General features: G+C 39.6%; 2 protein-coding genes and 1 pseudogene across 2 annotated transcripts; all 3 read right to left on the minus strand.

The window, feature by feature from the left end:
* Window positions 1-61: 61 nt before the first annotated feature.
* LOC131236244 (signal peptidase complex subunit 2-like) lies at window positions 62-5700 on the minus strand. The gene is made up of 2 exons (XM_058233372.1): window positions 5583-5700; window positions 62-513 (listed from the first exon to the last, which is right to left on the minus strand). Exons 1-2 carry the CDS (start codon window positions 5634-5636, stop codon window positions 181-183), a joined length of 387 nt encoding a protein of 128 aa, XP_058089355.1. The 5' UTR covers window positions 5637-5700; the 3' UTR covers window positions 62-180.
* LOC131236261 (signal peptidase complex subunit 2-like) lies at window positions 5701-6334 on the minus strand. Its single transcript, XM_058233384.1, has 2 exons — window positions 6074-6334; window positions 5701-5967 (listed from the first exon to the last, which is right to left on the minus strand). The coding sequence occupies exons 1-2, from the start codon at window positions 6176-6178 to the stop codon at window positions 5701-5703; spliced, it is 372 nt and encodes a 123-aa protein (XP_058089367.1). The 5' UTR covers window positions 6179-6334.
* A 3781-nt stretch (window positions 6335-10115) lies between these two features.
* LOC131236262 (probable LRR receptor-like serine/threonine-protein kinase At3g47570) lies at window positions 10116-14569 on the minus strand (annotated as a pseudogene).
* Window positions 14570-26300: the final 11731 nt, after the last annotated feature.

Here is a 26300-nt window from a genome sequence, read left to right on the forward strand (position 1 = left end):
AAAAAAAAACGAAAAAAAGAAAAAAAAGAAAACGAAAGAAGCAGAAGAAGAAGAAGAAATGGTCCACATACAAAAATACAACAGAGCAATGACGGAAGATTCAACGGTCATGACCAATTTGGGAGAATTTTTGGTGCACGTGGAATTCACAATACAACCCATAATATCAACAGTTTGGAATCATTGGACTGTGATCACCACTTGTACAATCTTTTTTCTTTTCTGACGTGCATCCCCACTTGTACAAACTGAAAACCCAAGCTTACAATAGATACACCTCATGCGTAGTACAATAGCTCCATGCCAAAACGAGGATTCTGGCATTCCATCCCTGGAAGGAGAAATTTGAAAATATATCAAATGAACTAACCACTTGGTAAAACTCTTTGTGAAATGGACTGCTTTGTTGGAAGAAACAGATTTTGGATCTGCACTGGCAACAGACAGTGTATACAAGTCAGAGAATCTTGGCAGCTTGGAAGATACTACCAGTCCAGTGCTGTTGAATGATCCCTGCACACAGCAATTGCAACTGAAAATTCAAATCTCAAGAAGAAGAAGAAGAAGAAGAAGAGGGAGGGAGAGCATCAGCAACATAGTTTCATGGAGAATCCAAGACACCTAGAACCTCTGAAATTTCATCAAATGGTTCCACCTTAGGATCCTACATATCAGATCTGATCATCTATAGGCAACAATACCACAACTTGGGGCACTGTACCATCTATCCTGCCACATACCATTTGTTTAGAAAGTCAGTACCATGAAAACATTATGTCCCACCATGACGATTGCCCTTTACAAAAATAAAGGCTGATCCAATCACTAGGTAGGCCACAACTCTATGTTGAGTTATACCATTGGTTGTCCATTGATTCCAACAGTGTGGCCCACCTGAGCGACCGAGCCTGATTTTTGTGCCAGGTGATCTCATGGTGGGGTTTACCATTTTCATGGTACCGATGTCCTCCACTGGAGGCATGTTGGCAGAAACATGGTGTGGTACTACAAGTGGTACCTTGATCTCAGTGTTTTAGTGTGTTTCAAGTCCTCTTTGGTGTTGAGCTCTTGCCCTGCCTTCGTTTTTTTTTTTTTAACACACACACACACACCCCTCATGGGCACTCAATCCCATGGTCTCAATGTCGAAATAGAGTCTGTCCACCACTAAGCCATGGAGCTGGACCCACCTCTCACCATCTATTTCTTGGTACCAATTATCAACTTCTTTTTGGAATCTTATTAGGGATCAATTATCAAAACCACCCAAAATGCTCACGGGGTAACTCCATGGTTGCCAATTTTTAAGGCCGTTTTCTGGAGTCGCTCTATGGGAGCCCCCATTTGCTTCACACATGCAAGGGAACTTTATCATGGTGCCTCCTGGGGCTACCACGCTGGAGACAGTTATACAACTGTTTCTATGAGTTTGAGTCATCTGCGGCTCCCACTTGACATGGTGGATTCTAGTAGAAGAAAATCCCCTTAAAAGTGGTATTGGCATCATGTTACATATTCACATACCTGTGTTTGCTCATAAACAGCCATAGGAATGCCACATCTGGAGATACACATGTGAAGGGACATACATGCACGTCTCTATTATATAGTTCATGGAATGAGGCATTATCAATATATGGGTGAATTGTAGAGGCGGAGCCTTAGGGCCATCGTTCAGTTGTCCAAATTGTTGATATGATGGGTCGAACTCTGCATGGCCCATGCACCAGAAAATCCCTGAAACTGGAGGCAGTATAGTTGAAGGCGCCAGGAGCACCTGCCCCTATAGCACCTGAAATGTCCAAGTGGCCTAGGCACATGCCTAGAGATTCCAGGCACATTTTTTAATTTTATATATAAACATTGATATTTAATCATTTATGGACATAAGTTAATGTTTTTGAAATAATCAAAAGTCAATGCATGAATTCCTCTTAACCTGGAACCCCACATTCCCAATTTCCCCCAAATTCCCAAAATTTAAATCCTAACTTTCCCAAATCCTAACCCTAAATTTCCCACTTTCCCCGAATACCCAAATTCACCAATCTAAAATTACAATTTGCCAAAATCCCTAAAATTTTGAAACCCTATAATCCAATATTCAAAATCCCCAAATAACCTATGTTTTCCAATTCTCCTGAAATCCCCAATTCAGTTTATCTCTTGTCTGACAATGACTAAAGCTCAACCTGCTTTCAAGAAGTCCAAGGCGATGACCTTAACATAAAAGGAGATAAGTTGTTGCAAAAGGGCTTAAAAGCCATTTCTTTTCTATTCACACCCTTATTGGGTGGTGAAAAACCATACCTATGAGGTGCCCATAAGGGTATCTCACATTTCAAAAAAAAAAAAAAAAACACCGGTGCAGCAGGCATGCTTAGGTGCACCTAGGCTGATACATGAGCCAGTCGCCTCACCCAGAGTCTAGGCAGGGTGCAATAGGGCCAAAGCGCCTAGGCATGCACCTAGAATGCATTGACTGCACTCCCAAGAGGGTCTTACCAATAGAATATTTGGCCGTTTCTTGGGTCTAATGCGAATTATTGCTCTTTTTTCTTTCTTAACTGTCAATTCTTTGGCCACACATTGCAGGGTTAGGATTTTTCCATTTCAGAGTTTTTAGTGTATCAGAAATCTCTAGTGGGGCCCCCGGTCCCTAATATCAATGGTTTGGATCCCGGATCCAAGAGTTCCCATGGGCCCCACTTGCACAGACTAAGAACCTAAACAATGCTACACCCCAAAAAAAAAAAAAAAAAAACCCTAGAATATTACATATACGCAAAGTGGTAGGAGCTTCGATGTGGGATAGGCGTGCATGCGGCAGGCAATCTCACTATTCAAGTAGTAGAGTTCTGGTGTGGAGGGAATTCAAGGACCGAAGTTGGAGTACATGGACACGTAAGGGAACATCCCCACCAAGGTCCCAACCAATAACAAGTGACCCCAGCTTATGAAGACACCAATGATTGAATCCTTTGATTCTTGGAATGTGACAAATAATCTAGAATTGAAGTAGAAAATGATGAAGAGATCTATAGAGTCAAAGGAAAAGTTGACATCTGAAGATGCAAAAACGTTGGACCTACACTTAGATTCATTAATGGATTGATAGGTGGATCCATTGATAGTGGCGGCCACATTGATAAACATGCAAATAGGTCTCAGTACTTGAATTGAAGCACTTTTGCAAAAGATGACTGTGGCACGAAAAGTGAGGCAAATATTTGAGGATCCACAAAGAACTTTGTAGTTATAACAAATAAGTTGGCACCCACAAAAGTGCAAGCAAAAGAGACATCATCTACAGTTGACTCCCAACAAAGGTTGTGCCAAGATGATGCATAGGGTTGCACCACCAGCTTTCGCCAAAGAAGAAGATTCGTCGTAGATGTAGTACAAGTCCAACCATCTTAGGTAGATTAGATTGGTTTGAAATGAATCTCTTAGTTTAGGGGAATTCTCAGTGAAGATTCATTTAGGGTATACAAAAGAGGGGGTGGGGTAGGAGGTAGGCGTTCCAAAATTTTCCCTATGTGATATTTGCTTGAGTATTGTAAGAAGAAGTTTGATATCAATAAAGTATCCCTGTCTACTCAAATATTCTTGTGGGTGTACTCTTGTCCATGTCGTTACGATTCAAGTGTCAATGTCTCATTGACTTGATAACCAAGTTGCACCGGAGATCCAAGATATCACCTTTAGGCTAGAGACTTTGTTTACCCATGGCTAATTCGCATAGAGATAGAGTACAAGCATTTTGTCTAATTTGCAAAGGCAACAACTTCACACTAACAATTCTTAAGCTTGAAATAAATTGATTTGAGTAATGAATCAAGTTCGAGGCAGCATGGAATCAAGCACAAGTCTGAATTGAGTTTGAGCATTTAAACCACAAGTTTGATCCATTATCAAATTAAGAAATTAAAGAAAATTCTTTTACTTCACAATCTACCTTCCATCAAGAATCAACGCACTCCAAACAACGAAACACAAAAGGATATCAATACAATGGATTTCTTCCAAATCACAAAACTTGAAACAATCAATATACCTCCCTTTTGAAAAGTCATTACCAAGTTTATGTTAATACAAGTTATTGAGTTGTTGGGCCTAGTTTCAAGTGTCTTTGTGTTAGCTAGACCACGGCTCATTTCGGTACATGGTATAGGAACAAGCAAGTAGTACACTACTTCCTCCAATGGTTGTATGCTAGGGGTGGCATCATGTGGGTTGCTCCGGCACATAACTCGGTATATAACATAGTTTTATACAAGAATCAATACTGCAATTTATAGATGAAATAAGGAATATTATTATTACAAGGCCCACATGTGTAATATTATATATGCATTCTATTTCATAAATCAACATATAAATCTCTTCACCGTGAATATAGATCGAGATCACCAGGGATCAGTCAAAATAGAACCATACTTGTGGATCAGTCGAAATAGCAATTGGGATTGCAAATGACCCATAATCCAGATAGCAAGATTCATAATTGAAAAGATAGGAAGATTCGTGATTTTGGTAAAATTGCTCCCATTGGGTTATTGGTTGGTTAATATGATAAGGAATCTAGTTTGTTTTGTTGTTGTTGGAAGCAAGTACGTAATACTTTATATAGTTGCTCTTGGAGTTGCATTTGTCTTAACACATCTTGAGAAGCTTTGTTGTCGATCAGAACTAGGAAAACAAGATTCTGTAGAGTTGGGTTGGCTTGGACATCCAATGTGTAGGTTAGCCAAAATTTGTGAATCTCTTGAATTAACCTTTCCCTGATCTGAACACTACAATCATCTTCTTGATTGATGCCAATCACCCTCCTAGCCTTGCTTTTTGTAAATTTCTACACCACAACCATCAGTTTGTCTACAAAATTCAGTCATCCAATTTCCCAAGTCGACATGATTTTTATGTCAAAAACTTGGGCTTTTCAGCATGCCTCACCAATCCAATAGCATTAACTAGAGCATGAACCATGGGAGCTTTCACAACTAGAAGCTTTGAACCTGTGTTAGAAATCTTACTGCTTTGATAACAATCAAAGTGTTTAAAATAAGTTGATTTCATTAGTTTATATATAATAGCTGAATACTGTATAAGTTGCATCAAACAAAGTTCTACTCTATCAATCTCACAATTGAATTAGAAGATAATGGTGGAATCACACAATGTTCGGCAGAACATGCCTCCATTTGGTGGGCCCCACCATGGATGTGTGATGGATCAAACCCCCATCAAACAATTACATCCGTCTCATTAATGGTAATTGTCTATTGCAGATTGCCCCTTGGCCTTCTCTTATGTTCCTTTTACCCATCCATTTGCAAGTCAATTATTGAATAGCTCAAATTATCCAATAGAGGTACATTTGCAGCGTCAAGCATCTACGATAAGACCCACCAGATGAACGGTCTACCCATGCGAAAATGCTACTATAATTCAAACCCAAATTGCATATTTCCCCATTGTTAGAATAATTTTTTTTTTAAGAAAAAAAAAAGAACAGAGAATAGACAGAGAAGAAAAAAATTGACGTATTCCTAAAATCCGAAAGAAGAAGAAGAACTCACTGGAAGAGGATAAGTGAAAAGGATCGCATTCTTTTCCTTTTTGTAGATGATCATCTGCAACAATCCGCTGAAGACGATATACTTGCCAAAAAGGAGCCAAAGATCTCAAAAATAAAATTTAAAAAAAAAATAAAAAAATCCAATTTCCAATAGATAGATTACACTGCAAAAACATTGAAAATAAGATGATTTGTTCTCCGAGCGATGTACAAGAATTGGGTTTTGAAGGATATAATGCGATGCATCCGATGAGGAAATCTTTGTTTTCCGGGAACTTCTTAAGGTAGAACTGCGCGACGAGAGCAATGGCGATGATGACCGTTCCCACAAGCAATCTGATGTTGCTCAGATGCACGTCTTCGGTGTGTCCTCGGCCGGTGACGATCTGCAAGAAGAGAAGAGTTAGAACCTCATCTAAAGTCTCTGAAAACCCTAGAAATGCAAGAGAGAAATCGAGATAAAGAGAGGGATGAGGTCTAGGGTTTTGGAACCTCGGAGACGGATTCGTCGAGAAGGTGTTTGATGGAATGAGGATCCATCAGACTAGCTTTTTTAGGGTTGGTTTTGGGAGATGAATTGCTGCCGTTGCTCGCCATCTCTCTCTATCCTCTTCCTTCTTTCTAGCCTTTCCTATTTCCACTGTCCGAAGACGGAATACTCGCACGCAAGCAATGCTCGGAGGAAGGAGCGCGTTAGGGCTGGGAAGCGGATTGTGTACTGAGTAAACTCTGTGGGGCCACCGTGATTTATGCATTTTATCCCCTCCGTCCATCCATTTTACTATATCCAAAGCGTAGGTGGACCACATCACAAGAAACATTGTCAATTGAACTCCTACTATTGAAAAATTCTTGGGGGCCACACAAGTTTTGCATCAAGCTGATAAGTGTGTTTTCCCTTCATCCATGTCTATGTGATTAGAAAAAAAAAAAAAAGAGAGAGAGAGAAAAAGGCTAGATGATAAATAAAGACCCTGGGAAGGTTTCAACGGTGGAAATTATTATTTCCCCTGTTTCCTGTGGTGTGGTCCACTGGAGGTCTAAATATGCTTGGATTTTAAGCTCAACCTCTGCTATGAGCTGAAAAAATGGATGAATGGAATGGATAAATTACAAACATACACGGTGGGCCCAACAGAATTTACTTAGTACGATAAAAGATTTGATTTGGCCAGTGACCTCATTACCAGCCAATTAGTTGGTGTGAAAGCTGTGGGCCCCACCATGATGTATGTGTTTTTTCCATGTTGGCCCTCCATTTTTTATATATTCATTTTAATGCATGAGCCCAAAATATGAGGCAGATCCAAATCTTCATGTGGACCACACCACAAGAAATAGTGGGGTCAGCCAACATTGAAACCTTCTTAGGGCCATCATAAAGTTTATTTGCTATCCAACTTGTTCATAAGGTCAGATAAGACCTGGATGATGGGAAAATACAAAAATGAGCTTGATCCAAAACACTTGTGGCCTTAAGGAGTTTATGAATGTAAGAATTCAATCCCTACCGTTTCCTGTAGTGGGGTGCACTTGAGCTTTGTACATGCCTTGCTCATGTCCTAAAATAGGCTAGAAAAATGAATGAACGGCTTGGATAAAACACATACATCATGATGGGGACTACAGGGCTTTGACATCAGCTACCTGGCCGGATTGGAAATGGGCCCACCTAGCTTTGGGTTTGGTTTGCCTTGATCTTTGTGGCTTGTTAGTTGGATGCGGGCTTGAGGGTTATGCATGGCCTGGCGCGACTAGCTTGGCATTGGTGACTGAGATTCGTAGTTCCTAACTTGAGCCTGACTTGGGTCATGTAGGGCATGGACCTTGATCCATGCCATGGGCTAGACTTAGACATGATATAGGCTAGCCCATTTTAGATGCTGGCACAATGGCTGCTCGAACCATGGTTTTATGACTTGGACGAATCCTATGATATTCGTCCGAGTCAGCTCGAACTTGATCCGACTTGATCCTATAAGCCAGGCCTGGTCCAAGTCGACTCAGGTCATGCAGGAAATGACATGGGTTAATGGTTCATGGGGTGCTGGACTTGGACAAGCTATAGGTTGGCCCATTTGCAATGCTAGCTTATGGGCTAGGCTTGACCAATGGTTTAAGATCTGGCCGAGTCTGATGTGACTTGTCAGAGTCAACTTAGATTTGGTTAGACGTGATCTAACTTTATGGATTTCTTAAAGGGAGGCCTCCTTATAATATGCCCTTTTGTGCTGCTCGCCGCTTCGAATCTAAGGTATGGTCAAACCATGGCTTCAAGATTAGCGGTCGGATGTTGAATGGATGCCTTCAATTTATGTAGAAGACATTGATCAATTGATAGTAATACTCGATCAATCTAACCTCTCTAAAATTAGATAGATTGCTCTTTTGACACTTTGGACATGTTCATCAATGATCGGGTCGATCGATCAATAGTAATTAGAAAAATATCTCAATTTCATCGAAATGTTTTTGGCCTGTTCAATTGATCAAATATGCATCTTTAATCGAATAAATGATTGCTTGATCGATGTCAATAAATTGACGACGCGTGTAGAGCTGTATAAGTGAGCAATTTATTTTCAATTCAAATTGTGATAATATATATCAGGTGCAATTGGGACTTAAGAGTATTCTTAGTGAATGTTAAAATGTTCTTAAGGATTATATAGAACAAAAGTTAGGGTTTTGAGTGATTTGAAGAGAGTTCTCATTGTTGTAAGTTCTATAGCTCTTGTAATTAGAGTTGTACACGAGTAGAGTAAGCTCGGTTACTTGCTCGACTCGGCATGTGTTTGAGTCGAGCACGAGTTGATTTTTTATACTCGAATTGATTTCGAGCAGAGTATGAGCTGGGCAATACTCGACTCACTACTCGACTCGGTGCTCGACTCGTACTCGACTCGTATATATACCCAAAACAAAAAAACCCTACGCCCCTTACTCTAGTCGCTTTCAGCTCACCCGTTCGAAAAAACCCTACGCCCCTTCCTTCCCTCCCAGTGCCCATTCAAAACCAAAACCCATTCCCTCTCTCTCTCTCTCTCTCGCTCTCTTGCTCTCTCTCCTCTCATTCCCCTGTTCGGTGCTGTCCGGTTCATCCTTCTTCTTCCCTCTCTCTCTCTCTCTCTCTCTCTCTCTATCTCTCTCTCTCTCTCCCCTGTCCGATGCTAGTCCCTGCGGCCTACCCGGTGCCGCAGCTCGTCCCTGTCGCAGGTCGTCCATGCCGCTCATCCCTGCCCTGCACGCATGGTGTCGGTCATTCCTGGTGCAGCTCGCCCGGTAATGTGGGGTTGATTTATTTTATTTTTTTGTATAAATTGTTTATATATGTTAGAAATTGATTTTTATTTTTATTTTTTGGAATATTGTGTGGTGTTGATTTATTAATTTTTTTCTATAAATTGTTAATATCAGAAATTGTTAATACATCTAGAAATTGTTAATATAGGTTGATATCAGAAATTGTTAACATAGCTAGAATTTGTTAATATATGTTAATGTAGCTAATATATGTTAACATAGAATTTGTTAATATGTTAATATAGAAATTGTTAATATGTTAATATATGTTAGAAATTGACTCGAACTCAAACTCGACTCAAAAACCCAGACTCGACTCGGCTCGATATCTGCTCGAACTCGGCTCGTACTCGGACGAGTAGCGCACGAGCAGGGCATCCATGCTCGATGCCCGAACCGAGTTGAGTACGAGCTGGACTCGGGCAGTGCGAGCTAAGCACGAGCTAGGCAATACTAGGCTCGGCTCGACTCGTGTACAACTCTACCTGTAATATTATTTCATGGTTGATTGTTTATCACTTTGTACTGTGATTTTTTCTTAAGAAGGCTTTTCCGGGTAAAATTTATGTCTTTTGAGTATGTTTTTGTTTGCGTTTGATTTTTTCTTGGTGGATTGAATTCGAGTTTGCTTCTGCAATATTCCCAACATTTAATACATTTCTATCATGTTAGATCAGCTAAACCTGCTACCTCATGTACTAAATTAGCCACCTCATGTACTGAAATGATTTTTGAAGCCTAATTTAGGTCTTTTTGGGCATTTACATAGATATATGGCTAATGGGCTAGATCTGGACATGTTTCACTGGGCCAATTACTGCTCTAGCTAGTTCATAGGCCAGACTTGAGCTCATGACCTCAACGTTGAAACACAAGTTGTATGCCATTGAGCTACGGATTCAAACCCATTGAGTTAGTTCATAAATAGGGTTCTCCTACCACGAATGTTCCTTGGACCGAAAATACGGCAAGGGCAAGTGGGAATGGGCAAAGTCTCCATCAATGCCCATTCTTTAATCGAGTTGCATTCCTAGGCATGAGTCCAACCATACACTAATTAGACCAAAAATTGAGCCTAGATTTGGCCCAATGGTATATGAAAAGCTCAAGCCCAGCCCAAATCAAGGTTTTAAAGCCCACAAAAGTAGGCTAGGCCCAAAACAGCTTGGACACTATGGGCTGCTAATGATACTATTTCTTTCAATATCCACCTCTTTCATGCACACACACCTTCCAGATCAACAGGCAAAGCCATTGATGAATACTTGGTAAGATTATAATGGTATTTTTGGAATAGGTTATATAAAATTTTGTGAGGATTCAGTATCTTAGTACTCAATATTCTCTTTATTCTTATAAGCATTTTCTATTATTATATTTCTAATACAATCATCCTTTGTCTAAAACAAGATATATAAAAGAAAAAAAAAAAGAAAAAAAAAAAGAAAGAAGAAGAAGAAGAAAACATCTTCCCCTTAGCTTCAAACACTAAGCAATATATATCTAGAGTTTCTTAAGAAAAATATCAAACTATTTTATTTTACGTCGGAATCTTCTTCAATGTAACTACTAATCTAATATTAGTAGTTACAGAGGTAAGATGAACCCTCACCTAACAATAGGGGCCTATTTTCTCTCTGTCGGTGAATCCCAACCTCTAGATATAAGTCTCTAATTGCATGCATTTTCATAACAACGTCTCTCATCTTCATTCGTTCCTTTGGTGATTCTGCAGAACACAACACACCAACGTTGACCAATGAAACCAAGTAATCATGCGTTCTATTTATCAAATTGTTACGATTTTCACTGTCTTGAATTGCTTCAGCATCTTCTAAGAGAAGTCTTGGATCTATAATCTCCATTACTTGTTCAGGGAAAGCTGACTTTGCAAAGTGATGAAGGCTCTGATTGTCCTTAAACATGTCATCGGTTGGTCGCTTTTCAGTGATCATCTCGAGTAGAAGGATCCCATAACTATATACATCTCCATGTGTGGATGCCTTACCGCCCATCCCATACTCTACGATTTACAAATATCACATATTTGAATGTTAGGCATCTATTTAAAGAAAGATAAAAATAGTGGTTAGATATTGAGAGGGAGAAAGGAAATATTTCATTTAAATAATTAACATTTCCGCTTACACACATATCATGGGCTCAAAATCCAAACAGTCCATGTGATGAAGCACCCCATGAAACCCCTACGGACCAATTTTCACCCTGATTCAAAACTTTGGTGGGCCATAGCAAAGAGAGATGTAAATCAAGAGAGGAAACTGTTTTCTTTTGCCATGGCCCACCAAAAGTTTGGATCAAGGTAAAAGTTGCGCACTAAGAGTTTCATGGGTGTTACATCACATGGACCGTTCAGATTTTCGGTTCACATCAAGCACACAAGGAGAAATTTAACAAGATAATCATGATTGTACAAACATATTCAATTATAAAGCAATCCGAATTGAAGTGGGGAAAAAATTACGGCACAAAGCGACAATGCGCTATAAAAAAAAACAAAATTACAAGAGATGAAATCTTAGTAATCAAAGCTCCAAGAAAGAATGGTCAAACCTTTTTTCTTAAAAATCCTCTCAAACCCTTAAACATGTTTAGAGAACCCTAATTTATACCCTAATTCCAATCATATCCTGTATATATACTACCGTAACTGAAATAGGAAACAAATGGCACACTTAAGCAATTCTGCACACCTCTTTGATCGGACCTTTGATGATATTGATAACCATCAATAACCAGTCGATGACATCGAAGAACCCTCAATACCATCGAGTAGCAACCTCTAAAATTATCCAACAATCAACAAGAATTTTTCTAAAATTTTCCAATAAGGTATGGCATATGTTATTGGCATCAACAAACTCTATTGCAAAAAAAATTCAAGACATTAGATAACTATATATATAGGCACACACTAATGTACCTAAAAATATCCATCGATTAGATTAATTTATGCATATTGTTATCAACAAGCTTCAACATAATATTATTATATGGAAATTACCAATCATTTTGCAAGATGAATGAATTAAAAAAATGGATTGAAAACCTTACCGGGAGGAATATACCCAATCGATCCCTTAATCCCAGATGTGGTAGTTTGATTTTGGGAGAAACCTTCTGCAACTTCAGAGAGGAACCTTGTTAAACCAAAGTCACCCACGTGGGCAACCATATCATCATCGAGAAGAACATTGCTTGGTTTTAGGTCTCGATGAACAATTGGTATTTTGGAATGATGATGAAGATAATCTAATGCTGAAGCCACATCAATGGCTATATTTAGCCTCTGGGTAAGATTCAAACTCCTCAGTTGTGGTTGTTCATCTACATTTGGATGCAACCACTTCTCCAGACTACCATTATGCATGTACTCAAAACACTAGAGCTTTGAAACCATTGCCATTAAAATCGGTGCTCGAGCAAACCGTTAAGATCTTGACAAGATTTCGATGCCGGATGTTTCTTAATGCTTCGCATTCAGCTGCAAAACTCTTAAAAGCTCCTTGCTGTAGAAGGTTTGAGTACCTTCACTGCAACAAGTGTTTCAAAGCATTCTAGAATTCCTTTATACACAGAACCAAAACTTCCCACACCAATTAAATTAGCTGAAGAAAATCCATCTTTTGCTTGAAGGAGATCTGCATAAGAAACTTGTAACCACTGATTCTGTGTGGAAGATGGAGAAGAAGCTTTCTTTGGAGAATTTCTTCTCCAATAAAGAGCTGCAATGATACACGACAAGAGAATTGAAGATGAAACCACTGTAATAACTGTGACTTTTACTCTTTTAGCAAGAGGTTTTCCTCGTTTCTTGGAAGCTTGCTTAAGATACCCTGGCAATTGTAGTTCTGGTATACCTCCACAGAGTTTGCTGTTTCCGACAACTGAAATTGCGCTGGCATTTCTAAAGATTCCTCTGGGCACTTCACCCTCGAAATTATTGAATGACAAATTCAAATACTCTTAAGAAATGAAATTCTTCAAAATATTTGGGAATCTGCCCAGACAAGTTATTGTGCGAAAGATCTAGCTCTTTGATTCCTTTTAAATTCTTTAGAGACTCTGGAATGGTTCCTTGAAACAAGTTGCCATGCATATAAAGCAACTCCATGCTTTGACACTTTCCCAACGTATCTGGAATTTCACCTGATAGTTTGTTCTCTGAGACGTCCTTTTCCCGAATGTTTTCTAATTTCTCTAAGACCCAGTGAATGAATTACGAGACAGGTTGATTTGAGCTGCGCCGACTTGTTTGAGTATCGTGCCATTGAGTTTATTTTGAGAAATGAGAAATTCTTCCATAAATCCCCAGTTTCCAAAACTAGATGGTATGTTTCCATGGAAATCATTTCCATCCAACCTAAGAAAGCTTAATCCTGTGATGTTGCCAATTGAAGGTGGGATTTGCCCTGAAAATTTATTTCGACGGAAACTCAAGGCTTGCAACTTGTTAAGCTTCCCAACAGCATCTGGAAGGGTACCCTTCATAGAATTCCCTCCCAGATCCAGAACATACAAGTTGATGAGATTGTCGATTTCCTTGGGAATGATTCCAAATATCTTGTTGTCTCCTAAAAACAGAGTTTTTAGCTGTGTCGAGAGATTAGCAATGGAGCTGGGCAACTCACCAGAGAGATTATTACGAGAAGCAGATATGAGTTTTAAATGGGTGCAGTTGGTCAGTGAAGTGAGGAAGCTCAGGTCATCACCTTCCCTGCTTCCAAGCTGATTTTTCTTGATATTAAAAGCGTAGAGACGCGAAAGACTTCCTAGATTCAAAGGCACATGTCCACTAAAACTGTTGTAGCTAAAATCAACTAATTTGAGACTTGAAGCATTGGACAATGAAATTGGCAGCGTTCCAGTGAATTGGTTTATACCTACAAGAATCCCACGCAGGTGTGGAAACAAAAGGCCTAGGTTGGGGGGAATGCTTCCATGTAGCCGGTTAATTGCCACGTTAAACACTTGGATGGATGAGAGATTATAAATCGATGGTGGAATCGCACCTGATAACTGATTTGGACCTATTTCAAAAGTGATAATGCGTGCCAATTGACCAAGCTGGTTTGGAATTTGCCCGTCAAAATTGTTATATGTTAGATAAAGAGTAGTGAGAGAGGAAAGGTTCCCCAACGAAGGTGGGATGCTTCCACTGAGATTGTTGGTGTAGACGTTAAGAGATGAGCTTTGACAAAGAGCCAAGCTCAGTGGGAAGTTTTCCGTCCAACTGATTCCGTTTGAGGCTAATGGCTACGAGTTCTGAACAGTGGCTCAGATTGGATGGAATTTCTCCTTGGAGTGAATCATCAGTCAGGTTGAGAATCTGAAGACGGAACAAACGGCCGATTTCTTGAGGGATTTTGCCTCGGAATTTGTTGGTGGACAGATCGATTCTTCTCAGGAAAGAGAGATTTCCAATGTGAGGTGATAAATGACCTACCAAGCTGTGGTCCCCAAGGTTCAAGCTCGTGACCCTTTGATGATGGCGGCGACTGCAGGTGACTCCCACCCATTTGCAGAAATGGAGAGAATCGTTCCATGAACTCAAGATTCCGAGAGATCTTTGGAAATACCATATTTGAATGCGAGTATATCTGTCTCATTTTTCAATGTAAATACCGAGGGTGAGCAGGGGTTGATGGAAGGATAAATAACCATAATGCCCTGATATTGGAAGGTGGGAATTCCATTATGTGGATAGGAGATGGGATGATGAAGAAAAAAAAAAACAGGAATGCAGTGATGAGTTGTACTCACCTACAATATTTGTAGCTCTAGTAGCTCATATGAGTGGTGGGGATCCTTTGTTTCTAGCGCACCCTGGCTGGAGGCGGATTTCCTACGAAAGCCTTTCGCAGGAAGTTCCTGCGCAAGGATGCTGGGTGGGACCCACCGCTATGTTTGTAAGAAATCCACTCCGTCCATCCGTTTTGCGAGATCATTTCATGACATCCGACCAAAAATCAACAGGGTTCAAAACTAAAGTGGGTCGCACAAGAAGAAACAGTCGGTTTTCAATGAGCACCGTTGAAACATTCTACTTGCCATAAAAGTATTGTATCAGCCTAAATTTGTTGTGTTTTTACTTCATCCAAATGGGAATAACCTTAAAAGAGGTTTGGATGACATATAAACAACAAGGTGGAGCCTAGGAAGATTTCAACAGTGGGAATTTCTTTCCCCAATTTTCCATCTCGTGAGACCCACTTGAGTTTTGAATTCTCCTGATTTGTGGTCTCATGTCATGAAATGAGATCTCAAAACGGATGGACGGAGTGGATTTCTCAAAAAATTATCGGTGGGTCCCACTCACCATCCTTGCTCAAGAACTTCCTGTGAAAACCTTTAGCAGGCAATCCGCGTCCTGGCTGGCTCCCCGTACACTGGAATTTAATTGGTCCACGTCTAGTACTGACACACTTCTTTTATTTATATATATATATATATATATACCGCTCCAGTATATATATACCGCTCCAGTAGTCAGAAAGGTTGCGTTTTCCGGGAAGCCGATTTCCTGCGAAAGACTTTTAGCAGAAAGCTCCTGGGCTGGGAACCAGGTGGGGTCCACTGTGATGTTTGTGAGAAATTCTACCCGTCCATCCGTTTTGTGAGTTCATTTTAGAACATAATGCCAAAAATGAACCGTTTTCATTTTAGAACATAGATCTAAAGTTCAAGTGGACCCACTACAGAGAACTGTGGGATGAGTCACACCTGAAACATTTATAGGGCCCACCATGATGTATTTTTTGGATCCAACCTATTCATAAGTTAACATAGAGATATATGAAGTGAGAACAAAAATATAAGCTTGATCGGAAACTTTTGTGGCCCTCAAGAAGTTTTGAACGGTGGATGTCACTGTCCCACTGTTTTCTATGGTGTGGTGTACTTGAACTTTAGATCTATCTCATTCTTTTTCTCATGCGATAAAACGATCTCTCCAAGTGTATGGACGGTATGGATACAATACATTCATCATGGTGGGGTCCACAGAGTTTGCTGACGTTACTTCAGTAGTGATTTGGCAACTGACCTTGTCAGTATCTAATCCGCGCTCGTTTCCATTAGCTGATTCCAGGACATGTGGCTGCCACCCAGAATCGGTGACTTCAGCGGGACCTGATCGTGGCCCACCTCGATGTATGGTTTATATATCCATGCCCTCAATCCGTGTTTTTTTTTCAAATTTTTTTATTAACATTCATTGTCCAAAAAATTGAAGAACATACAAATCTTAGGTAAACCACATCACAGGAAACATTGGTCACCGAACGGCCACCATCAAAAACTTCGTACTGTCCACGGCTATGTTTATTTGTCATCCAACCTGTTGCTGATGAGGTCACACAAAGCACTTGAAGGGAAAATACAAATATCAGCTAGATCAGAACCTTTGTGGCCCGAGGAAATTTTTTAACAGTGACTACTATTTCTTACGGTGTGGTTAACTTGAGATTTGCATCAATTTCGAGTATTTTTTTTTTTCCTTTCCATTCCTTAATGAGCTATCAAAATAAATAAACGGCGTAAATATATAATACATACATCAAAGTATGCCCCATGCTCAGGTCTCACTCACATCTTGGACCGGGGTTGCAACAAAGTTGCATTACTTTTTCAAAACCAAATTACAGTGTAGCAAGCAGCACTCATGTTGGTATTGTGTTACTAAATAATCTCCGTGGGACCACCATGATAGACGTATCTTATCCATGCTGTCCATCCATTTTTCGCATCATATTAGGGCATGAGCACAAAAATAAGGTAGATCCAAATCTCAAGTGGATCACACCATTATGTAATTCAAAGCTCACCATTAAAAACATCCTAAGGCTCACTTTAATGTTTATTTGCCATCCCACCTCTTGATAAAGAAAGAAAGTCATGAATGAAGAGAAAAATACAAACATGAGTTTGATCCAAAACGTTTGTATAGCTACCAAGTCTTTTTACGGTGGGCATCCAATCACTGGTTTCTTGTGGTGTGGTCTACCTGATATCCTGATCAACCTCGAGTTTATTCTCATGCACTAAAATGATCTATAAAAATGGATGGATAGTATGAATAATAAGCATACATCATGGTAGGGCCTACAAAGCTTTTCCAGTAGCGCACAACTGTCCACAATGCATGCTACCCTAGGCAACATGCATGCCATCTCTTACAGTCACCTGCAAGAGCAAATATTTAATTAGTGGATTAGGTCGGACTTACTGTGATATTTATGTAAAATAAACTCCGACCACTGGGTTTTTCACCCCATGTTAGGCCATGGGCCCAAAAATCAATTCCATTTATGATTCACGTTGACTTGGACATAATGTAAAGGGCTATGCCAAACTATTTCCATTGGTGTGGCCCAAGCGATTCATGTCCAGATAATTTTAGGGCACAGGCCTAAGTGTCGTCCTTTTTTTTTTTTTTTTTTCAATTTAGTGGTTGAAGTGGATTTCATACAAGTATCAAGGTGGAGCCTTTAAAAATTAAGGGTATACATCTCTCCCAACCATTTCTTTTAGTGCGGCCCATGACAATCACAATTCGATCCGATTTGTTGTCTTTATACCCAATATGAGACTTAATAACAAATAGTCATAGTGGATCTTGCAAAAACCATCACGGTGGGCCCTATCTTTTTTTAAAAAAATAAAAATTTACACACGCATGCACACCCTACACACGCACGCTGTGGGTTCCACTGGACAAAGTGATTAGATTTCTAGATAAAGGAATTCCACTAGATAAAGTGACAGGCTTAGCGGATAAAGTAACAAGATTCTACCAGACGAAGTGACGAGATTCTGCAAGAAAAATTGACGAAGTTGTTGGACAAAGTAACAAGGTTTCACTAGACAAAGTGACAAAGTTCCACTAGACAAAATGACAAGATTATGAGACAAAGTAATGTGGTTCCACTAGACAAAATGATGGAGTCTTACTTGACAAAGTGACATGATTCATTAGACAAAGTGATGGAGTTGCTAGACTACAAGATTCTACTAAAGAAAGTGATGGGACTATGAGATAAAGTGGCGTGGTTGTAATAAACAAAGTGACGGATTTTATTAGAGAAAGTGACCAGGTTGCCTAACAAATTAGTGGCGAGGTTCTACTAAGTAAAGTGACGAGGTTGTCAAAAAAAGTGTGATGGTTTTATAAGACAAAGTGATGAGGTTGTCGGACAAAGTGATAGAATTTGACAAGACAGTGATGATATTACTAGACATAGCGACGGGTTTCACTAGACAAAGTGATGGAATTGCTAGACATAGTGACGGGTTCCACTAGATAAAGTGATGGAATTGCTAGACAAAATGGTGTGGTTACACTAGCTAAAGTGACGGAGTTCTCTTCTAACACTCTGGGCTACCAATACTCGAGCACCGAATATCTTAGAACATCATCAAATAATTTTATTTTATTAGTGACACAAATAAATGCGCACACTCCCCACTACACTCAAGAACCCTGAAAATTTATGCACATAACCCAAATTTTGCGTTGGTGTATCCACAGTCCATCAGGCCCACAAGTGGGGTTAAGCAATCCAACACGTAATTACTAGGTCATCTAATCAATGAGGATATCACTGGTGTCCATTCCATCCAGGCAAGGAGATCTTATAACTATCGAGATCAATAAGGAACGACATCTGATTCACAAATTGTAAGAAATCAACATCCGCGACCCAAAACATAACAGTATGGCCCACCTAAATTTTGGTTCTACTTGACGAATGGGTTGGGGTCCTAGCAGACCCAGAAAAACCCAATGATCAGTCTGAATTTAAGACAGCGTAGTGGGCACCACACAGTGGTTGCAAGTGCACAGCTTGCGTGATCCCGCGGCTCACCGAGCCAAGCCCGTGGTCAAACCGGTTTTAACCTAATGCCGCCCAAAGAGGAAACTCTCCTCTCCCCTATTTCCACTTGGTAGAAATTTAACGTATAGTGTCTATGTTCTTCGATTGGTGACCCATCTACACTGTCGGACTAGATGATCTGAATTTTCTATTTGACCCTGAGGATGGCCCATCACTTCACCCAATAGAACCCCTTCAAATTGTTTGGTAAAACCTCGTCATTTTATTTAATAAAACCCCATCACTTTGGTTAGTGTAACCACACCACTTTGTCTACAATTCCATCACTTTGTCTAGTGGAACCCGTCACTATGTCCAATAATCACGTCACTTTGTCTAGTTGAATCTCGTCACTTTGTTCGACAACCTTATCATTTTGTCTTATGAAGCCACTACACTTTTTCCAGCAACCTGGTCACTTTATTTAGTAGAACCTCACCACTTTGTAATGCAACCCGATCACTTTTTCTAATAAAACTCATCACTTTGTCTACTGTAACCACGACACTTTATCTCATAATCCCGTCACTTTGTCTAGTAGAATTTTGTCTCTTTGTCTAGCAACTTCATCACTTTGTTTAGTGAATCATGTCACTTTGTCATCTAATCTTGTCACTTTGTCAAATAAGATCTCATCACTTTGTCTGGTGGAACCATGTTACTTTGTATGAAAACCTCATCCCTTTGTCTAGTAGAACTCCATCACTTTGACCCATAATCCTGTCATTTTGTCTAGTGGAACTTCGTCACTTTGTGTAACACCCCGTTTTCAATACCCGAGTATTGAAAGTTCTCGAGTGTTACTATAAAATGTAACTTATTATGTATATATGTACGATACCAATCTAGCTATTATAACCTTACATTTATCCCCTAACACGAATCTAATCGTTGGAAATAATCCCCATTCTGGGCAACTTGGGCCCGATCTGGTGGATCTGACCTGGCCAGACCTGACTCGGTATCGTTCCAAACAGAACCAACGGTCTGATCGGGCCTGATCGATTCAGATCATCCAGATCCAATAGTTTTTCGGGTCAGGTTCGGATTGGCCCTGATCCGACCCGACCCGACCCGAAAACTTGATCCGATTGGATCCAGACAGATCCGACCCTACTCGATCCAAAGTAGTTTTTATTAATCCTTCTACTTTTTCCTATGGTATGGTCCACTTGAGCTTTGGATATGCATCAATTTTGAGTTTAACCACTAAAATAATCTGCAAAAACGAATGGATGGTGTAGATAAATCATAAGCATTCAAGGTGGGCCCCAACAGAGTTTGTTGTGTCCAATGACAAGTAAATTTGTCGGTGTACTGCACACAGCTATGTAGCTAGCTGTAGCCTGTAGACGCTAGCTGTGTGCAGGTGCTAGCTATAGTTACGTGTTGTGCCAATACGAGCACTGGCGCTCCTCAAGCTCCGAGTTGTACGAACGGTTCAAAGGATATCAAAGTTATATGGGCCCCACAGTGATCTATTTATTATATCTACACTGTTCATATACTTTTAGAGACCATTATAAAGCATTGTTCAAAAAATGAATAATATCTAGCGATCATGTGGACCACATCACAAATAGCAACAGAGAATGATTTTCACCGTTAAACAATTTGTGTGGTCCATATGATAGTTAGATCTGTCTTAATTTTCGTCTCAAGCCTTAAGACGAGCTCGCCAGATGAATGGACGATTTGGATATAACACATCCCATGATCAGACCCATATAACTTACTAAACTCAAGAAAGCAAGTAACGTACTTAGCGTGAAAAGAAAGTCTTTGCATGCATGTTAACGTAATACATTAATACATCAGAGAAAGCGTGATATGCATTTTTTATAGTCATGTGGTGCCCACCTTCATGTATATATGTTATCTAAGCCGTTCATCCATTTTGACATATCATTTTAGGCATTGAACAAAAAGTTACGATACATTGACGACTGAAGTGGACTACACCATATCAAATGATCTGAATAGTGCCCAACCCGATTCGACTCGGTTTCTCTGATCGAGTCAGACTCGGATCGGGTCAAGTTAATCAAGCAACGGATCTGTCCGAGTCAAATGACCTGGACTCGGTCTCGGATCAGATCGATTTCGGGTCATCCTATTAGAATTTCGGATCTGACTGGGTTAAGCCCAATCCGGTCCGACCCGGACCGATGCCCAGTTCTAGATCAGGCAATCTGACCATTGATTTTAAGACAAGATAATTATATAACCAAATATTCATACTTGTCCATCATAACCAACAACTCAGTCAAAGATGCACTGCTAGATAGAGACATCTAATCGTCCACTTTGATTTTGGACAACCCGATCGTAATAAACTAGCTACTTGATCTCTACATCTGCTCGTACACACATCAAGTTAAGATTCTGATCCGTTCATCTTTCTCATCACCTATGAATATGCTTAACCCACCATCAGAACTATAATATGAGAAACTTACGCATGTGAACAAGACACTCAAACCTAATGATACACATATTTTACCCCCTAATAACTCCATAAACCCACATTGTGTTCATCCATTTATAATATTGACTGTACAATCACCTAGATACATGACTAGAATACCAATTATCAAGTCTTCCTATTTTTAGCATGTCATCTGACTATCCATCATATTTGGATTCCCCAAATGGGCCATCAGAATATTAGGATAATTCAATCACTATAAAGATCTTAGATTATATGATCAAACCACCGGGTAATATTTCAACCAGATGTGTGCAACCTCGGTCTTGAAGCATGGTGTGTGTTAGCCAGTTAAAAGAGTATCTTGGACATCTTTGGGAGATCGGGACCCAAATTTGACCGACAGAAAAAACACGAAAAACGAGGAATATCTGCCCAATTTCAAGACAATTAGATGGTGCATTCCGATATAATGAATAACAGAAGTTATTTGAGAATTAGATGACAAATTTGTAAATATGGTTACCACCATGTAGGGCAACCAATGCAAGTTATTTTAGCCGTAGGTGTGGGAACACTGCAATCAATCGTGTGGTCCACATAGGGCTTAGATCTACTTCATATTTGGACCCATGGCCTAACATGACCTTGAAAAGCCGATGAAGGGCACAGATTTCCAGAAATACCAAACACCATGTCAGACCCCACCTTTTCTCAGTCACCTATTAAACCAAGAAATTCATGCAAAGACGCAATTGACTTCCCACACACGAAAGCCCGTTTAAGTGTGAACATTGTCCTCACGTTGACTGATGGTGTGGCCCACCCAGAGCTCGGACCTGCTTTATATTTTAACTCTTGGGGCAACACATCGTGGATATTTTGATTAAAGGGCTTGATTCCCTAGAAACCCATAGTAGTAGCCCCACTAAATCATGAAAACTTGAGCTTTGGAAACCGTTTAATTTTGGCATCATTTCTTAAAACGAACTCACAAAACGGATGGACGGGGAGAATTTCTCACAAACATCACAGTGGGCCTCACCTGGTTCGCAACGTAGGAACTTCTTACGAAAGTCTTGCACAGGAAATCTGCGTTTCCAGACGTAACCTTTCTCGAAACGGATTGACTACCCCCTGCCACCAGCCAAAGGCTGATGGTTGGTGCTCTGTGGGCCCCATCATGATGTATGTGTTTCATCCATGCCGTCCATCTATTTTTATAGATCATTTTATTACATGAGAACAAAAATGAGATATATCCCAATCTCAACTAGACCACATTACATGAAACAGTGTTGAATGAACATGGACCATTAAAAACTTTTTGGGGTCCATAAAAGTTTTGGATCAAGCTGATCTTTGTTTTTTCCCTTCATCTGGGTCTGTATGACCTAATCAACAGATTGGATGTCAAATAAACAGTACAGTAGGCTTTAGGAGGATTTTAATGGTGGATATCCAATCACTATTGTTTTCATGCGGTGTGGTCCACCTGAGATTTATATACCTTCGTTTTTTGGAATAAAGCCTTAACATCATCTGAAAAAAATGGATGAACGGAATGGATGAAATACATACATCATGGTGGGTCCCACGGAGCACTGACCACCAGCCCGCAGGGGGAGCAGCCAATCCGTTTCCCAACCTTTCTTCCAAATTAAGCGGTATTTTGTAAACTATTTTTTATTTTATTAATATGCTGATGTACATCAGTACAAATGACTTGGACCAATTAAATTACAGGACACGGGTAGCCAGGGTGTGCTGGGAACGGAGGATCCGCACTGAGCTCATATTCGTGATTCCTCTGTCTGGTCTTTACTCTTTAGTCACCCACGCGCTTTTGACCAAAGAGGTCACCTACCATTTACCACCGGTTTTTTTTTTTTTTTTCCCTTGTGCGATCGAGATCAAAAGGGTCATTAAGGTAATTTGACATACCTTGTATGACTATAAGGAAATTTACTAAACTAACTAGACAATCAAAACCACACATCATATGAACAAATCAAAATTAAGAAAACAACCATCCAACCTAGGATGAAAGAAATGGAGGTGTGAAAGTGCTTGGCGCGTAGGATCTTAATGTGGGGTCCACAATCTCCTTTTCCAATCATAGCTTAACATGTAATCTCTTTGGTAGTGGAACCCTGTCGTGTGGAGAAGGTGGCCTCTTCCAGTCTCCTCGTCCAACCATAGAAAGCTCATGGAAGATGGTGTGGACCAAAATACTCTTAATACCGGTTTGGATGTGTGGAAAGCATGGGAAAGAAAATATCATTTTCTGAGAAACCATATTTTTAGAAAATTGTAGGAAATGATATTTTGTTTTCAATGTTGGTTTTTAAATAAGTTTTACTAATAAAATTTGCAATATATATTTTAGTTTATTGTTAGGTCAATAATTTATTTTCCTTGGTAGTTGTTGGCATGTGCCAGATTAAAATGTGACACATGGAACGCTCAGAGATTAAATCGGGCACTTGTAGGTGCTAAAGCTTAATCATATCACAAATGACACATGAGCTGAGCTTGAAGTTGTAAGAAGACACATGTCACATAAGCTGACATATTGACATATTTCACACATGCTAGTAGTTGAAGGTAATGGTGGCACATGTGCACATAAGCGCATGGGCACATGTGGTATATATGTTGTGACATATAACAGTACACAGAGTGATTGGAGATAAACAATGTCCCATGTGGTATAACGGGACTTGGGGCACAAGTGAAGGATGGATGGTGGCAGATGACCAATAAAAAGTCGGCATATGCACACATGCAAGGCATTTTGTACACGTGGGGTTCAAGTGAAGATAGATATTGGCACATGTGGCACATTGGCACATATGTGACAAAAAAGAAGATGACGGTGTATTTGCATATATGACACATCTGAGTTGATTAGTGATGAGTGGTTTAACTCTTGAAAAATTCATTTCTATTCAATTGGAATTTCTTATGAACAGAGGTGGGAAAATAAATCTATTGATTTTTCAACAAAAAAAGAAATGGGAAATGGTGCTTCCCACCAATTCTCACAAAAAGTCCCCATTTGTTAAAATTAAAGTCTAAAGACTGAATCTAAAATCTGAAGCCAGAATCTGAAATCTAAAGTTTGAATATGAAATTTGAAGTAAAAAAACTTATTTGATAATTATGGTTGAAGTCTAAAAATTAACTACTGAATCTGAAACAAACTGTTTGTTAACAAACATTATAAATGTTTGAAATATGTTAATTGGACACATTTGCCCCTATCTCTCGTTTGGAAATGTTTTATATTATAAAGAAATTATTTTTTATTAAATAAAAATAAAATTATTATATTTAATTGAAATAAACTAAAATACTTAATAAAAAACTAAAATATCATCATAAGTCACTCAATTCCTCTCAGCGGGAGGATTGTCACTATGTGTTGTATAGGATTGAACACCGGTAGCAACAAAACCTTCATATAAGGCCCACTTTATATTTGTATGCTATCCAAATGTTTATAAGGTCATTCCCAATTGGATGAAGTGAAAACATATTGATCCAAAACTTCCTAGGCCTATTTAAGTTTATTTTCCATCCAATATGTTCATAAGGTCACAAATACCTGTATGAAGAGGGAAAAAAAATCATATTGATTTAAAACTTCTGTGACCCCAAAAAGAGTTTCGATGGTAGACGTTCAATGCCCCACTGCTTTTTGCATCTTATTTTTCTTCTCAAGCTTTAATACGGGCTCGCCAAATGGATGAATGGTTTGGATATAATACATATCTCATGATGGGACCCACAGAATTTGTTGACGTCAATACAGCAGCTATATATTTGGTGTAAGGTACACCAACGAATCTGGATCCTACTTGGACGCGGATTAGCTACCGATGGACGTGGATTGCATCCTACCCCTGCGGGCAGGGCTCTATGAGGCCCACTGTGATGTAAGTATTTTATCCACACCGTTAATCATTTTTATATGATCATTTTAAGGTACCATACAAAAAATGAAATAGTTACATAGCTCCATTTGACCACATCAAAGGAAGCTGCATTGATAATGACACCCACCGTTGAAACCTTTCTAAGGGCCACTGTGATGTTTTTTTTACCACCCAACCTATTAATAAGGTCATGCAAACTTGGATGAAGTGAAAACACAAATTTCAGCTTGATCTGACACTTCTCCAGCTCCCAAGAAGTTTTTAATGGTGAACATTCAATCCCCACTTTGTGATCCACTAAAGCCCTGGAACTACCTCAATTTTTGGCTCATACCTTAAAATGATTATATAAAAATGATTAATGGTATGGACTCTCTTGATGGTTACCAATGATATCATGAAACAGAGAGGTGACTCTTAATATTGATAAGCCGAGATTGCACTTTACACCTATGGAACTCAATGTTTAGGATTTTTCTAATCGATGGATAATTACTTTGAACTTGATTATGAAATTTACCATGCGCTTAAGTCCAGGAGAAAGGAATGCCCAACATTCATGAATCTTCATATTTTTGCATCTCGATTATTCTTCACTAATTACTCGTGTTCACAGGAATTATCTCGTAATTCTCAACTTATTTTTCGCATAACTTGCTCGGGAGTAGCAAGATGCTGGTTGGGGGTTGTGTTGAGGGTCAAATATTGTATATTAGACCCCATTTATTACGTGGATTTACGAACATGGTACTGTTTAACGCCCGATTTTAACCGTGTTTGTGCTGCAGGGTGTATTTGCGAGCCTGAACTGAAAATGATCCAAAAAGCATAGATTTAACGCTCAAGAATCACCAAGGCAATGGACGGGACTCCAGGGGACCAAGATCAATACTAGAAACCCAAGAAAACTGAGAAACTGAAACTCAAGTGCCTTGGAAGATGTCCAGAATGCAAGATTACAGGCTTCCCACCATTCATTCAACTCAAAACTTCATACATGGACTTAGGACCATAAACAAACCGTACACGTCAAATCTCAGCTCCCGGATCCCAGTGGAAGTGGCTCAATAGACACATCAGCCCCTAAACCGTGATTTAGGGCCCACTTGCTATCTGAATGTGCCTCAACTTCGTTCCCCACGATTAAAAGG

This window comes from Magnolia sinica, unplaced genomic scaffold (assembly GCF_029962835.1).
Source record: "Magnolia sinica isolate HGM2019 unplaced genomic scaffold, MsV1 ctg348, whole genome shotgun sequence".
NCBI classification, from domain to species: Eukaryota; Viridiplantae; Streptophyta; class Magnoliopsida; order Magnoliales; family Magnoliaceae; genus Magnolia; species Magnolia sinica.